At 41.0% G+C, this 14,911-nt stretch overlaps 1 protein-coding gene across 2 annotated transcripts; it reads left to right on the forward strand.

Moving 5' to 3' along the window:
• The first annotated feature begins 4,071 nt into the window (after positions 1 to 4,071).
• Positions 4,072 to 14,065, forward strand: LOC102785218 (metalloreductase STEAP3-like). Of its 2 annotated transcripts, none has more exons than XM_006795699.2 (6): positions 4,072 to 4,146; positions 4,882 to 5,143; positions 7,356 to 7,622; positions 7,737 to 8,264; positions 9,110 to 9,274; positions 12,198 to 14,065. In XM_006795699.2, exons 2-6 carry the CDS (start codon positions 4,922 to 4,924, stop codon positions 12,483 to 12,485), a joined length of 1,470 nt encoding a protein of 489 aa, XP_006795762.2. In that variant the 5' UTR covers positions 4,072 to 4,146; positions 4,882 to 4,921; the 3' UTR covers positions 12,486 to 14,065. The 2 variants fall into 2 exon arrangements, with proteins under 2 accessions (XP_006795762.2, XP_006795763.2); XM_006795700.2 differs by having other exon boundaries at positions 4,082 to 4,146; positions 4,916 to 5,143.
• The last annotated feature ends 846 nt before the right edge of the window (positions 14,066 to 14,911 follow it).

Genomic DNA, 14,911 nt, shown 5'->3' on the forward strand with positions numbered 1-14,911 from the left:
CAGTAGCATTTCTGTAAGGCTGGAACATAGACTGTATATAAAGGATAGCCGAGGCTGTTGTGTCGCCACACATTAGCTGCGAAGATTCAAGCTGAGCGTTGTCGCCGTTGGCTTCTCTGTGTTTTGTAAATGACCACGAAGCGCAGTCAGCAGACTTGAAACTGAGCGTACTATGTGCTCAAAGCGTACCCCTGCATTATATTCCTAACATAGCGTTCAACAAGACTAGCATGTAGTCACCAGGGCAGTGTTTATAGTGTTTTCCGGGGTGCTGTTCAGCTGTGTGCTGTTAATGTTTAGTTGTTTACAACGATCTACAATCTACATCTTAAATGTCAGACATTATAAACTGTCCTCACCCAGGAAACAACCCCTCATAATGTGTGCTGTTGTCTTCACCTTGAGTTGGGAGAGGACTTTACACCCTGGTATCCTAGAAAAGTGACATTTCTAATGCTTTAATGTTGAAAAAAGCTATTTTAACCCAAACTATGATCTGTTTCTAACCTTTAGTTTAGGTGCCCACCTGTCATAGAATGAAGGGCGAGGTAGACCCTGGACTGGTTTCCAGTCTCTCACATGGCCGACCTAATAAAACAGAGTGGAAATCTGGGCATGGATGCACCAACCAATATGATTGTTAACTTGGAGAACTTGTCGGGGTATTAACTGATTAACACTAAACTGTACAGAATCGAATTTTGAGCTAACAGTGGCACAAAATGAAACGCTGGGAAATCACTGAAGTATAATCACTGTGTTATACTCTGCCTGCTCGTTTGCCATAACTGGCTCAGGAAGTGGGGCCCAGATAATGGGAACTGTTGAACTGGGAGTTGTTTAAATCTTATCTGCCTCAGCAAACTATGTAACATGTCAAAGTGGTCAATTCTTTATCCAGAGCAGCTCTTTAGTTATATTCTCCCCCCAGCATGTCTTCTACTGTTATTTATCCTGATGATTCACTGTCGTATCTTTCTTTGTTTCTTTCCCTGAAGCTCCACATAATCCAGTACAACCTTACTGCGGTTACATAATCATCCCCCATTTCCAAAGGCTCCAAATGAATTGAACAAACTAATATGAGGACTGTTTTAATGCTTGGATGAAAACCCTTTGCAGTCAATTGAATGCCTGACGTGCAGAAGTCATGAACAAGACCAAATGCTGTGTTTCCGCCCTTGAGATGCTCTGCTGGGCCTTCACTTCAGCCTCCTTCAGCTGCTGCTTGTTTGTTGGTCTGAATTCAGTTTTGTTTTTAATAATTGAACAGCATGTTCTATTGGATTGAGATCAGGTGTCTGATTTGGACACTGAGGAATATCCTATTTCTTTGCCCTTAACAATGTTGGATTGCTTTGGCAGCATGTTTCCATCATGCATTTTTACTGTGAAAGACTGTTTTCTGATCCCATCATTCCATCATTTTTCCAGAACCCGGCTGGCTCTTTTAGATGTTTTTAAAATCTTATCTGGCCTTCCTGTTTCTGAGTGTACCGGTGATTTGCACCGTGCTATGAACCCTCTACAGTTCCATTCTTGAAGCATTGATTGAGTGTAGATTTTGACAGTGACAAAATTACCTCCACAAGTTTGTTATCAACTTGGTTCAACGATGCGAAGACGTTTTTCTTAACCATGTAAGCAAATCTCTGCTTTGATATTCTAGGCCTATTGATTTAGGTTTCTTCCTGTTAAATGGGAGGTTTTTTTTACAATAAAAAAGTGACTGATGCTGTGAGTTGGTGCTATATAAATAAAATTCAATTAAATTGAACAGACTGATGATTTGGCCACTCTTTGAATGTTGCCATTTCTGATAGGAGGATGTGTATGTATATGTGGCGTTGATATTTATTTGGAACTCAAGTTGAGAGTTACAGTGAACAGCTACCAAATGCAAGTTCAGCTAATTGGGCACTGTAAGTAAACATTAATGTAATTCACAAGGAGGTAAAGTAATACACTTGCTAAATCCCTGAACTGAATTTAAGTCTGCACTTAAATCACATCATGATTGCTTGATTTACAATCCACTGTAGTGGTGTGCAGACAATAAAATACAAAAATGTATCATTGTCAATAAACCTATGAACATAATTGCATATATGGCACAAAAAGAAATGCATTTTTGGCTGGCCACTCCATTTCCTTGGCTCATGTGCAACCCTGCCCTAAATGTATTATGTGAAAACTGGTACTGCACATGAGTTTAAACACTGTTTATAGTAATTACCGGTTTTGCAATGTAACAAACCAGGTATTAAGAGCTTTTCATGAAATAAAAATCATTATCCAACTTAAGTAACGTAACAATACTCATTTCTTCAGCACCAAAATGTGCTTAAACTATCTAAAGCAGGGATGTCAAAACGATTTTACATCATGGGTCACATTTTGTTCTTTAGTGGGCCAAACCAGTGAAAGTCCCCTTTCTGTCAGTCTAAAGTTATTTAAATCCTCATTTAAAGCCAAATTAAAAATAATAAGAAAAAACCTGCAATTTCAGCGTGACGTAAATGTTTTACAGTTGATAGTGAAAAAACAGGAAGTTTTCTGTCATTTAGTTGTTTATCTCTTACATGATTAGTTGTTGTAGTATGAATAGCAATGGCCATGACAGAGGTCTATATCAGTGGAGAATGCTGTAAATAAAATACATTTTAAACTTATGAAATTACAGTTATATGCAGTTAAAAGTCCAAAGTCCATGCTCTCCTTCATATATTCCTAAGCCATTTAGTGGGCCAGCTTGGCGTCCTTGCTGGGCTGATTTTACATTTGACACCCCTAATCTAAAGTAACGTTAAGATTTGCAGCTCTGTAGCCCTGTCTGGTGGTTAAGTCTGACGTCATTAGCCGTGTCTGGGCCCAAACTCCGCTGCAGGTCCCTAAGTCACACGATCACTGCGGCATCACTGAGAGTTAAAAACTGTCTAAATTCTTTAATCTATAATAAAATGATCAGTGCGGCTGCTCTACCAGGTGTAACAATTAAGTTTAACATCCATTCATCCATGAAAACCAAATTTATGAAATTTAACGGAGTTAAAAGTTAGCAGGAAGTTAGCTCGCTAGTTTCCATCTAAATATAATATAGCATATTCTGACTGAGAAATTTTGAAAACAAATTAAGACGTACAGCTCTGCTATCACTTCCGACATAAATGAAGACATGAAAGTAAACAGCAGTGACGTTTGTAAGGTTACTGAAGTTTGGCTAGCTGGTTTATAATGCTACGTGATCGCCAGCGACACAGCTATGTTAGCATAACAAACACTGAAGCTGAAGGATGAACGCTAACCTTCTTCCACTTGATAAAAGTTAATGTGAGGGTTCCCGAAGGTTAGGGGCAAATGTAATCGCATGGCAGGATGCTATAAAAGGACCAAACTTCAGTCGGGAGAACAACTGAGATAATCCATCCACAATATGAGGTTAGTCATTAATATACTGCTGCATGGGATGAGCTGCAGTTACATCGTAAGGTTTTAAAAATTGAGCTTTAAGATGAATAGTGGTAATAAAAACCGAGAGAGGCCGATTTTGTTTTTGATTTGTTTTAGGGGCTTGTTGAGATTAAGTATAACAAGATACAAGCACTAAAACATGTTAAAAACACAACAGCCTTATTATGTCTGTGAAGGTTCTCAGTCTTATTAAATGCAAAGTAGTTTGTGCCCGGGAGCAGGATTCATCGCATCATCACTTAAAGACCCCATAGCAGTAATCTGGGGGCACCAGAAGAATATATTGTATTCCAGTGGGGGTAGTGCCAGCCCATGCACACACCCCCTCTGGACCCGCCCCTGTTAAGGATGATAAACTTTTCATTTCTCAAACGTCATAATTAAGAGAAAAACGCATAAGTTTTCCTCTTAATTATGGAAATGGAGTAAGAGCCACTTTGTCTTTACTGTGTGCAGTGCTCATGCTTACTGTGGTGTTAACCCGCCCCTTTAAGTGCAGAAATCACACGTGTAATAAATATCATGGAGCCCGTTACGCTGCTTTATCTCGCTTACACACGTGGGGGCGTGGCTTTATCGCCCGCGTCATCTTATCAGGAAGAAAGGCTCCAGTTTACAGAAAGCTCTGTGGAAGCGTGGAGCCTGAACACCTACACGCGAGTAAACAGTGTGCCTGTAAGTATTCACAGACGACGTATTATGTCAGACAAGCTTTTATTTTACCAAAATACTCGTCTTCGTTTTGTCTGCGTTGTCTTGTGTAACTTTCTTCTGAGACAAAGTTTCCCCGAGTTGACTCAAGGGCATCAAGCAAAGTAGCTTTCTATCCTCTTTTCCGTTTTCATGCCAGAGTCTGTGTGGATTTCCGTCTGTTTAAGTTCTTATCGTTCTCCGAACCACTTTTAGCAAAAGTTACAACATTAACCGAGACAGCCTGTGAAGTATTGGCTTTTTAAAATAAATTCGGCATGTATCACTGTGATCATTAAATGATTATTAAAGTGCTTCAAAGTGTGTTTTCATATTTTTCTCGAATCCTTCCGCGTGTGATAATCCCATCAAACGCGCCAAACGTGTTTCAGTAAAGTTGAAATAATTAAAGTGAAAGCCTCCTGGGTTAAATGTGTGTGATTGTTTTGCTTTGTTTTTAATTTAATTTCTTTAGTCAGCGTGTCCAGTAGTAGCAGCAAAATTCGCAGTTGCTATATTTGGGCTGCCATAACATCCATTTACGCTATTATTGGACAGTAACTTTGCTTTGATAGTGCAGAGTTGTGGATCTAGGACATGCCAGCTGAGATTCACAGATAATGGGTATTAGACATCTGTGCTCTGCAAAGGTGCAGCTAGAAAGCTACCGTTAAATTCAACCTGTTGTAACTCTGTTATTAAGATTCGTGTTTGTTTTAGGTCTCATCTGCTGCTCTCTCTGCTGGTTTGTCAGTGCACTATGCCTGATGATATGGCGAGGCCTTTAATCCGAGAAAGAGCTGGGGGCTCCAGACACCTTGAAGCCTCCATGCTGAAGCCCAGCACCCTGTTGATTGGCATCCTGGGCACCGGCGACTTCTCCCGCTCTCTGGCCAGAAGGCTGGTGGCCTCCGCCTATCAGGTTGTGGTGGGCAGCCGAACCCCCGCGCGCTCCGCGGCTCTGTTCCCCGAAGAGGCGGAGGTGACATACGCAGCGACACTGACACTCACGTTCACACTCACAGTGTAATTGGTGTTTTTGTTTCCGTCCCTCTGGTGGTAATTATACATTCCTTTGACTTTTCCCCCAGCAGTGATAATGGATGTTGTTGCTTTACCTCATAAACATAGCTACTAGATAATCTCAGCTGATTGAGAGAAGAAGATGAGAGGCAGTATGGGAGGAGCATACAGCAGTCAATCCATCAGCCTGTGCCACAATACATTTGCACCACAAGATGACTTCTTGTCAGCCCCTGATTAAGTTCCCATCTGCAGCTTGAATAATTTTTTAAGGTTTCTTCACCACAGGCATACAAATATGGATGAGGAACAGAGAGTGCTATTGTTATGTTTTTCACATGCTTACAATGGCTTATATCAAATGCGTTCAAGTAATCCCTCTCAGCCAACAGCTTCAATTTAAGTCTTCTCTCAAGGCTCAGTTTAACACAGTTGTCTTTACTCTTATGGGGTGTGAGTGACTCTGGTAGTCAGCGCAGAAAGCCCCACTCAGCTGCTGTTAAAACCCCTCTGTTAGTGAAGGGCAGCCAATCAGAAAAAGGTTGGCTTAAATTGAGATGAAAGGCTGCACCAAGGTCCAATATCTCCTTATCATTTGTTTTGCTCATTTAGTGTTAGTGCCTCCTAGAATTCATGCTCAGTAATCAACCTGTCTTTTATAGGATCTGGAAGTTAGAGTTGGGCTATGTTGTAAACTTTATTGTTGCTCTGCCAAAAAATTGCTGACTAAAATCCGTAAGATGGCTCGAGTTATGGTCTCATGTCAATGTTAGGTCTCACACACTATCTGACTAGATCCACTTCCACTATTGTCACCAGTGTGGAGCCTTTTACCAGTGTGCTTTCAGCTCAGTATAGGCACCTCGAAGCCACAGGGGACAAAAAAATCTAAGGGTCAATTCTTCTTTGGAGTTAAGCCATGTGATGAAATGTGTAACAGCTGAATAACCTTTAACGTTGCCTTAAAAGCTCATGTGTGAATATAGGGTCAGAAATAGCAGTTGGGAATTTAAGTAAGACGTGTATGTAATGATATGCTCCTTTGCCACATGGAGTGTTTAATACATGGTCAAAGCACAGTTAAAAACCACACACATACATTCATCCTAGTAATGCTACCCCCCCCCCCCCCCCCCCAAAAAAAAAAAAAAAAAAAAAAACCAAACAAACAAACAAAACAAAAAACAACCCTGCAGCTTTCTTGTCATTTCTTTAAATCGCCTTCTTTAAGGACTTTCAAAGCTCTTCTTTGGATGTTGGCTACCTTTTCATCTGTTCACTGGCGTCAAGGTGATCCCACACTGCTTCAATAATGTTGAGGTCTGGGGAGGACACTCCATGATTGTCATAGACGTTATTGTTGCACTGCCAAAAACAGCACTGACTAAAATTACAGTAGATCCATTTAGCCATGGTCTCATGTCTCACCCAAACCGTGACACGAGACCATGACTGATAGTGTTCAATTGTATGTTCCTCTTTTCAAGCATTCTTTAGCACTGTGTTTGGGATCATTGCTGGCAAATGAAGTTGTTGCCATTCAGATGCTTTTTAAACTTCTTTAAATTCATAACGTCATCGATTTTGTCAAACCAGTGTCCAAAGAAAGGATTTGATAGACATTCAGGAAATCTGGAGAACTCTTGCTTAAGACTGCTTTTAATAACTACAAGAAGGTCTGTCTTGTAGAGTTTTAAACAGAACTGTAATAGCATATGTTATTACTACCTGTTTATTCATTTAGAAGCTGCAAGAGAGGACTTCCTGGCTTATTTGAGTTTGAAATTCAAATAATCCCAATAAAGCTTTTTGGAGGTTTTTTTTTTTTTTTTTGTTCTCTTTCATGGTTGTTTTCAGTAAACATAGTTTGTGGTTAATGGGAACTGTGCATTTGACTGAGACTGACAGCGGTGAGCTACAGGGTTTTAATTCAAAGATACAATTTATCTGTCACGTTCAGACGTGTGTTTTTAGAGCCAAATATGTATTAGGGTCAAGGAGATGCTTAGTGTAAATACTGTAAGCAGAGGTCTATGCTATGCTACGTTTTACTAATATTTGACCAGGCTGTATTTAACAATACGAGGAAATCAACTAATGAAATAAGCTAAATATAAGGGAAAGTTTTGATATCTATATCGAGTGTGAACGTTTCTGTCTTTGTCCATCAGGTGACCTCGCAGATGGAGGCTGCAAACCAAGCAGACTTGCTCTTTGTTGCCGTGTACCCTGAGCACCACTCTACATTGGTCCACCTGAAGCCAGCACTAGCTGGAAAGACTCTCGTGGATGTCAGCAACGGTTTGCAAATCAAGCAAGAAGGGCCTTCCAATGCCCAACAGCTGGCTGATCTATTTCCTGAGAGTTATGTGGTCAAGGGGTTTAATACCATATCAGCCTGGATGCTACAGGCAGGACCACGGGATGGGAGCCGACAGGTAGGGGACGTCATCACCACTCTAAGACTATTCGCATTCATGGAGGTCTGGTGGTATATGTGGTTTCAAATGAAATCGGTTTCTAGCCTCTAAACATGTCGTCTTTTTCTCCAGGTTTTCCTCTGCAGTGACGATCAAAATGCCAAGAGCTCTGTGATGCAGCTTTGCCGCAGGATGGGCTTCATCCCTGTTGACATGGGCCTCCTCTCCTCTTCACTAGAGATCGAAAACCTCCCGCTGTATCTGTTTCCATCTTGGCGCACCCCCATCATCTGCGCTCTGGCCCTCTTTGTCTTCTTCTACCTGTATAACTCCGTCCGTGATGTCTTGCATCCCTATGTGATGGCGAAGAAGAACAATTTATACAAGTTGCCCATTGAGATTGTGAATGTCACTTTCCCATGTGTCGCCTTGGTGATGTTATCACTGGTCTACCTGCCCGGTTTGATTGCCGCCTTCCTCCAGCTGTGGTGGGGCACCAAGTACAACCGCTTTCCTAACTGGCTGGACCATTGGTTGATCCAGAGGAAGCAGTTTGGGCTGTGCAGCTTCCTGTGTGCAGTTCTACATGCGATTTATAGTCTGTGTCTTCCCATGAGGAAGTCCGCCCGCTTCCAGCTGATCAACAAGGCCTATGAACAGGTTAGATGAAGAAGAAGAAGAGAGGTGTCGGTTCAGATGTTCCATGAGTCTAACAAACAGGACAGAATAAATATAATATACATATATATACAGAATAAATATACATAGTCTGTAATTAAATTTCCCAACAAACGCATGTATTCTGGTAAACTTATATTTAATCTGTTAAAAAACATAGCAGTGGGTGTGCGGTTTGTGGAAGCAACAATGTTCCCCCATCACATTTGAATACAATGACCAGGAAGGACGTCTCCCTTTGTGCTAGTCTCTAGCCAAATATGCCCAAGGCAGAGGAGAAGGGAACGCATAGGCGTTTTTGTGCTGAAGAGGGGACATTTAAATTAGTGTCTGCATCTTACATCAGGCCTACGCTTTATTGTTGGACGAGGAGTCCTCTTCACCAAAGAAATGAAAATGCAAAAGTGACACCATCTGCATCTTAATAAGATGTAATCTTCCTCGTAACCTTAAGCTTCATCTCCTGAACTAAAGTCAGGGCTCTAACACACGAAACATTCATGAACATCTTATTTATTTATAATAACAGATAGTCATTGGTTACTCGGTTATTATCTGCCCAGGTAGGCTAGTTGCTCTGTTTGTGGCAAATGGGGAAGTTACAAAGCGCCCCCTGATGGACAAACTATGCAACATCAGCAATCAGAACATGGTTGAAGGATGTTTGTACCGTTTTTTTAAGTGCTTTTCTTCCACACTTCTTTAGCACTTGAGAGTTAAAGGATCTGAAAAGGCAGTTGTCAGTTTCACATTTTTGTCATGCTCTTGAATATGTTGCTGTTACCCTTTCATTGACTGCATGTCTATCAATGTTGCTTGTTACGCAGGTGAATGCTGGCCACCCAGATTCGTGGGTTGGGGAGGAAGTTTGGAGGATGGAGCTGTACCTGTCCGTGGGCATCATAGCTCTCGGGCTGCTCTCTCTGCTGGCTGTCACCTCGCTGCCCTCAGTGGCCAGCACTGTCAACTGGAGGGAGTTCACCTTCGTTCAGGTACGCACCCACACATACTTCAGCCATGCTAGCATGTGCTGTCAAATGTTTTTGTTCTCCGTGCTTGTAGGATGATGATCAAAGACGTTGGAGACAGGCAGGACGTTTGAGTCGCACGCATACGAACAGACAGGCGTCACTCTGATGTGCAGACAGATGCACGCTTTGTCTCTTACACCACATAGTGAATGTGTGGCAGTAAGACACATATACAAACACTGACTCTTAGTGTTTGCAGTCCCGCAGCTGCCCCAGATTTGCTGTTAAACTTGTGCTGTGACAAAGCCGTTAGGAGGGTTGTGACTCAGTTTGTACACACTTCCTCCTCTCCTCTCCTCTCCTTACCCCCCCCCCCCCCCCAATGGCCTCCAGTTTTCCAGGACGTGAAGTCTGTTTGTGCCACTTTTCCCATTTCATCTTCCTTTAATTCGGTGGCCTTCAGATTAGTCACATTTCAACAGTTTGTGCGATGAAAGCACTTCTGGACTTGTTGTCAACAGCATGGGTGCACAATTTGTTTGTTTTTGTGTTTCTCTCCTTTTTTTTAAATGCATAAACACTGTCAGAGCTAGCAACTGTTTTTGGGGTCTTTTTTTAGTTTCTGCTTTAGTGTGGGCGCTCTCGGACAATTAAGGAACCTTTGAGTGATCTAGCTGTTTAATTTATATAGATTATATAGTCAATTGTGGTGGCATTGAGTTGCTATATCAGTTCTCAGCTGGCTAATATTTTAGGTGCTTTAGATGTAAAGTATACTGAGTACTCGGGTAGAGCAGAAAAATGCTATATGTAAACCAGTCCATTTATAAGTTGCTGCTGTTACCCAGGCATATGCAAATTGTTAAGCCCAATGTGTGACCCACCTGTCACTGGGACACTGACTTCAATATAAGAGCAGTAAATTTAGGTCATAGTAATGAGTAATATCTCAGGCTAACCACCTCCTATTACCAGTTTAAATTCCCTTTTTTAATAAATAAATGTATGTAAATATGTAACCTGCCAAGGGATTGCAGATGCAAATTAGCTGTAAGATAACAGTGTTACAATGCATCATGGCAGCCTTTATGTTAATTTTGCACTGTGTTCTTTTTCAAATAAAACAAAAAAACAAACAAATAAACCTATGCGTAAGGAATTTTGACTTTCAGTCCTGATCAAAAATTTAAGAGCACTTGAAAAATGGCAAAAAATCATATTTTGCCAGGTTGAATCTCAACAAAGTTCCAAGTAGAACTTCAACATGCAACTAGAAGAAATGGGAGTGAGACAAAACATATTTTTCAGCATGCAATTTATTGAAAACATCTTTTGATCGGGACTGTTTGTTATTAATGTGGCTTGCCTGCAGTACCGTTACAGTCCACCAGGGCTGGCCACACTTTGGGAATCACTGTTTTAGGTGACACGAATGCAAAAAAAAAAATGTTCTGGGTTTAAAAATAATGTGTTTTTTATGGTTTAATTTTTAGTATGTGTGTTTGTGTGTTTAAGCACCGAATGAAGACCACCCTGACCTGCATGTTTCCATAAATTTGTCATTGCTTTCAGCAGTGAGGATAAACTCAAGCAAACTTTGAAGTTTGCAGGATGTCACATGATATAAATAGAAAATTATTCATCTTTTGCCATTGCAACTCACTTGGTGTTTAATTCGCCTCGAGCTGAGCTGACTACATGAGCACTTGGAGAGCACTGTTTCTGTTGGTGAACCTGTGGAAGGATTCATAGCAGAAACCTGCAGCCGCCTTTGGCTGTTGGCTTTGGCTCTCTGACGACCCCCCACCCTCCCGTCTGCCCTTGCACGATGAGTTTTACGGTCAAAAACAGCCTCTAGTCTCAGCCTAACCCTTACTGCTACATGAGTCTTTGTCGCCGACCATCCCACCACTCTTTTTCTTTTACGTATTTGCTTTTGAATTGAATTATATTTAAATTTCAGGGATATCCCTTGTAAAAAGTTTCAGCCTCAATAAATCTATTGTGTTTTTTGCAACTAATTAGGTTCACTGGCAACAGGTCATCAACATGAGTGCGACTAAAAACAGCTTATTAGTCGTAAAGGTTGGCAGAGTGTCATTAATCTGCGAAGAAACTGCATCTACGAATTGTGGAACAAGAATAATTTAGAATAATATCCCTTAACATAAATTTATGAATTCCTTGAATATCTCATCATCTACACAGTCTCTGTATGTGAGGGACAAATCATTTATTAATGCCTGTGATCCTTTGGCCCTTGGGAGGCACTGCAATAAAACAGACACGTGTCTGTCATTGAAATGAATGCATGAGCTCAGAAACACTTTAAAGCTCTGTCAAACAAAGAGGAACTCGTATGTTAACATGATTCAGAAATGCTGCTGCTGTCTAAGGACCTAAGCTCTTTTATACAAAGCAGAACTACCCGGCTTTTTATCAGCACTTGGTTCAAAAGCCTGAATGACTGATGTTACGGCAGTGTTTCAGTGCCTATTTGATTGGCAGCTTGGACGTCTGTAAAGGCACCATGAATGCTGAAAGGTATATACCTTTAAAAGTTATACGCAAATGTTCAATTTAAGTTTATTTATATAGCACCAAATCACAACATTTGCTTCAAGGCGCATTATATTAAGTAAGGTAAAGACCTGCAATAACAGAGAGAAAACACCAACAGCCAGACAACCACCATATAAGCAAGCAGTTGGCAACATTGGGGAGGAAAAATTCCCCTTTGACAGGAAGAAACTTCCAGTAGAACCAGTAGAGTTCGATTAGAAAGTGTGCTAACTAAAATGTAGCTAATTTTTAAATCTAAGATGGAAACAGCGATTTTAATATTGCATTTTTTTTAATTGTCAACACAAGGAAGGTAAAAAAATGCAATCAGTGTTGTAAGATTTTATTAAAGGTATTATCCCCTTTATTCTGCCTCCTGCAGTCCACACTCGGCTACTGCGCCTTATCCATGGCTACCCTCCACACCCTCATCTTCGGCTGGAACCGCGCCTTCCTCTCGGCCCAGTACCACTTCTACATGCCTCCCACCTTCCTCCTGGTCCTCATTCTCCCCCTCGCGGTGCTGCTGGGCCGCGTGGCCCTCTTCCTGCCCTGCGTGGGCCACCGGCTCAGGCAGATCCGCCGCGGCTGGGAGAAGAGCCGGCACATCCGCTTCATCCTGCCAGACGACGACTGCCACAACGGGCTGGAGAATGTCAGCAATGTGTGAGAAGCACCGTTTTCAGCAGCGTGCATGGAAAACCCAGACTCATGAATATAAAGCACATAGAGGATAAAAGATTTATACACTCTTTGAGCACTTTGGAGGATCATCTCTGGCCTTTTGAGGGGGTTCAGAGAGGATCCTCTTCAACAATTAGCTGGAAGACTCTTTGAGATTTTTAGAGCGGTGGTGCCACCTTTACTGCTCGATGCATTGGTAGTTAGACTACTTAGTTAACGTTTAAAGTGTTTTGTCGATCTCTTTCTTTTCTGTTCATCCAAAACTGAAGAGCAGTATTCGTGCAATCAAAACAGCCTCTGTAACCTTACAGCTGATAGTCGAGCTTAAATGAGGTTTACTATGAGCATCAGAAGTGCGCTTGGCTTTCCTCACGCTGTCTGCATTCTTCTCTGGGAGCATTTGGTGTTGTACAGATCTGTTTCTATTTGAAGTCATTTGAAGGTTTTCTTTTCTAATTTCTGCTTTTCTTCCCTTGACAGTGATCAGCACTGTGTTAAAACAATTTTTTTTGGGAAAGGCATATCTTAAAGAAAAACTCCTTCCCAGAGTTGACACTATGTTTTGAATCCTCTCCTTTACAGAGAAACACTGCAACAGTAAAATATTAAACTATAATATTTAAACACTGAATATCATCATAATCACTATTTTTCACAATATTTGACACGAGTGCGTATGTTTGAATTAAGCCATTTTCTCAAACGGATCAGCCGCCTGCCTTGTCGTAACCTAGAGGTGCTAACTGCTCATTTTCCAGATCGATGCACGTAGATGCAGCATCCAGGCCAGCGAGATGCACGTCTGCTGCTGCCATCTCGCTCAGGGGAATCTCACCATGGCCTCTGACTTATTCTGATGTAAAATGTCAGATGTTTCTGCTGCTTTTTTTTTTCTCCCACTCTGATGAAGTAAACACCAACACAGGCAGTAATATTTCAGAAGCTGTATTACAATATTTTACTGTCATTCACTGTTTTACTGTTTATCCAACTGGAGTTGGATAAATCTAAATAAGAAATTATTTATTTAAGCTTACTTCATGTCAGGTGACAGTCCTGACACTAAACTAAGGTACAGCTAGCTTATATTGGGTAAGGTAAGAGGCCATAGTTTAAATGTAACCAAGCATCGTGTGACATTAATACTTGTTACACACCAAACTGAAAATAGTTTGAAAACTCAGATTAATTTTAAGTGGATATATCTGCATGTAGAAACAAATGCAATTTCAGGTGTAATGCTCTGTTAGGAAGCGTGGCACAAAATGAAGAAGTCTTTCACATGTTCTAAATAATCTGTCATACGGAGAAGGCGGAGCGGAAAAATAAAAACGGATTAAAAAGGAAGTTTTAACTCTTCAACCAACTTAAACACTTTTTCTTCATTAAAGAAACTCCCAAAACAACACCTTTGTACATCAGCCCTATGTGCACTCTCATTTTTCTGCTCTTGCCAGAGATTTTCATTTATATGCTGGATGTGTTAAGTCTGTGTCTGTCGTCGTGACAACATGATGATTTCAAGTGTTAATTTATAAAACATGGAATAAAGTTTTCTATGACAGAGCGAGCTTTCACATCTCTGGTGTTTGTCGTCGTTTTTGGAATTCTTCAGATTAGATTAACTTCTGGATTTAAATAAATCATCTTCATGTTTTAAATATTACACTTAATGCCACCAAATCTGCACACACACACACACACACAGCCGAACATGTCATTTTGTGCTTGCTGCCATCTTGTGGTGACTTTTTCTATTGTCTTGCACGACTTGTCCTTGGATTTTTCCCCCCGACTTCATGGCCTCCTCAGTCAACAGATCCCAGTCCAGTAGAGGATATTTGGGATGTAGTGGAAAGAGAGAGTCACATCATGAACAACCTGCTGACAGAGTAATGTTTTCAGCTCCTTGTTGATTATGTGCCACAAAGAATCAAGCCAGTGCTGATGGCAACAGGGAGTCTAACCATGCAACAGCAAACTGTACCTAATAAAGTGGCCAGGTACTGAGTTTCTATGTGTTTTTACCTTACTCTGCCGTCATAACTAAAATATGCCTTTAAATCCACATTTCCTGCTGATAAAGCTGGACCGCCACAACAGGTCTGTTCAGCAGGACTGACTGGAAGAAGCGCACATAGATTAATATGTGCGTACTGCCCTCTTGTGGTGACTTTTTCTACTGTCACACAAAACCACTCCCTTGACATGTAACGATTAGATCTTTTGCAGAAACATTTCTAAGTATAATATATATAATATATATAGGTTTGCTATAGTGGGTGTAAAATATCTCACAGATTCATACTGGAGAGTAGATGTGGATAGATCGATCCAATTATAAGTATCAGTACAAGTATCGATACTGACACTGATATTAGTCTCTGATTGACATTTTGTTTCTATGCTTCA

Source organism: Neolamprologus brichardi, chromosome 23 (genome assembly GCF_056152115.1).
Source record: "Neolamprologus brichardi isolate AB-2024 chromosome 23, ASM5615211v1, whole genome shotgun sequence".
NCBI classification, from domain to species: domain Eukaryota; kingdom Metazoa; phylum Chordata; class Actinopteri; order Cichliformes; family Cichlidae; genus Neolamprologus; species Neolamprologus brichardi.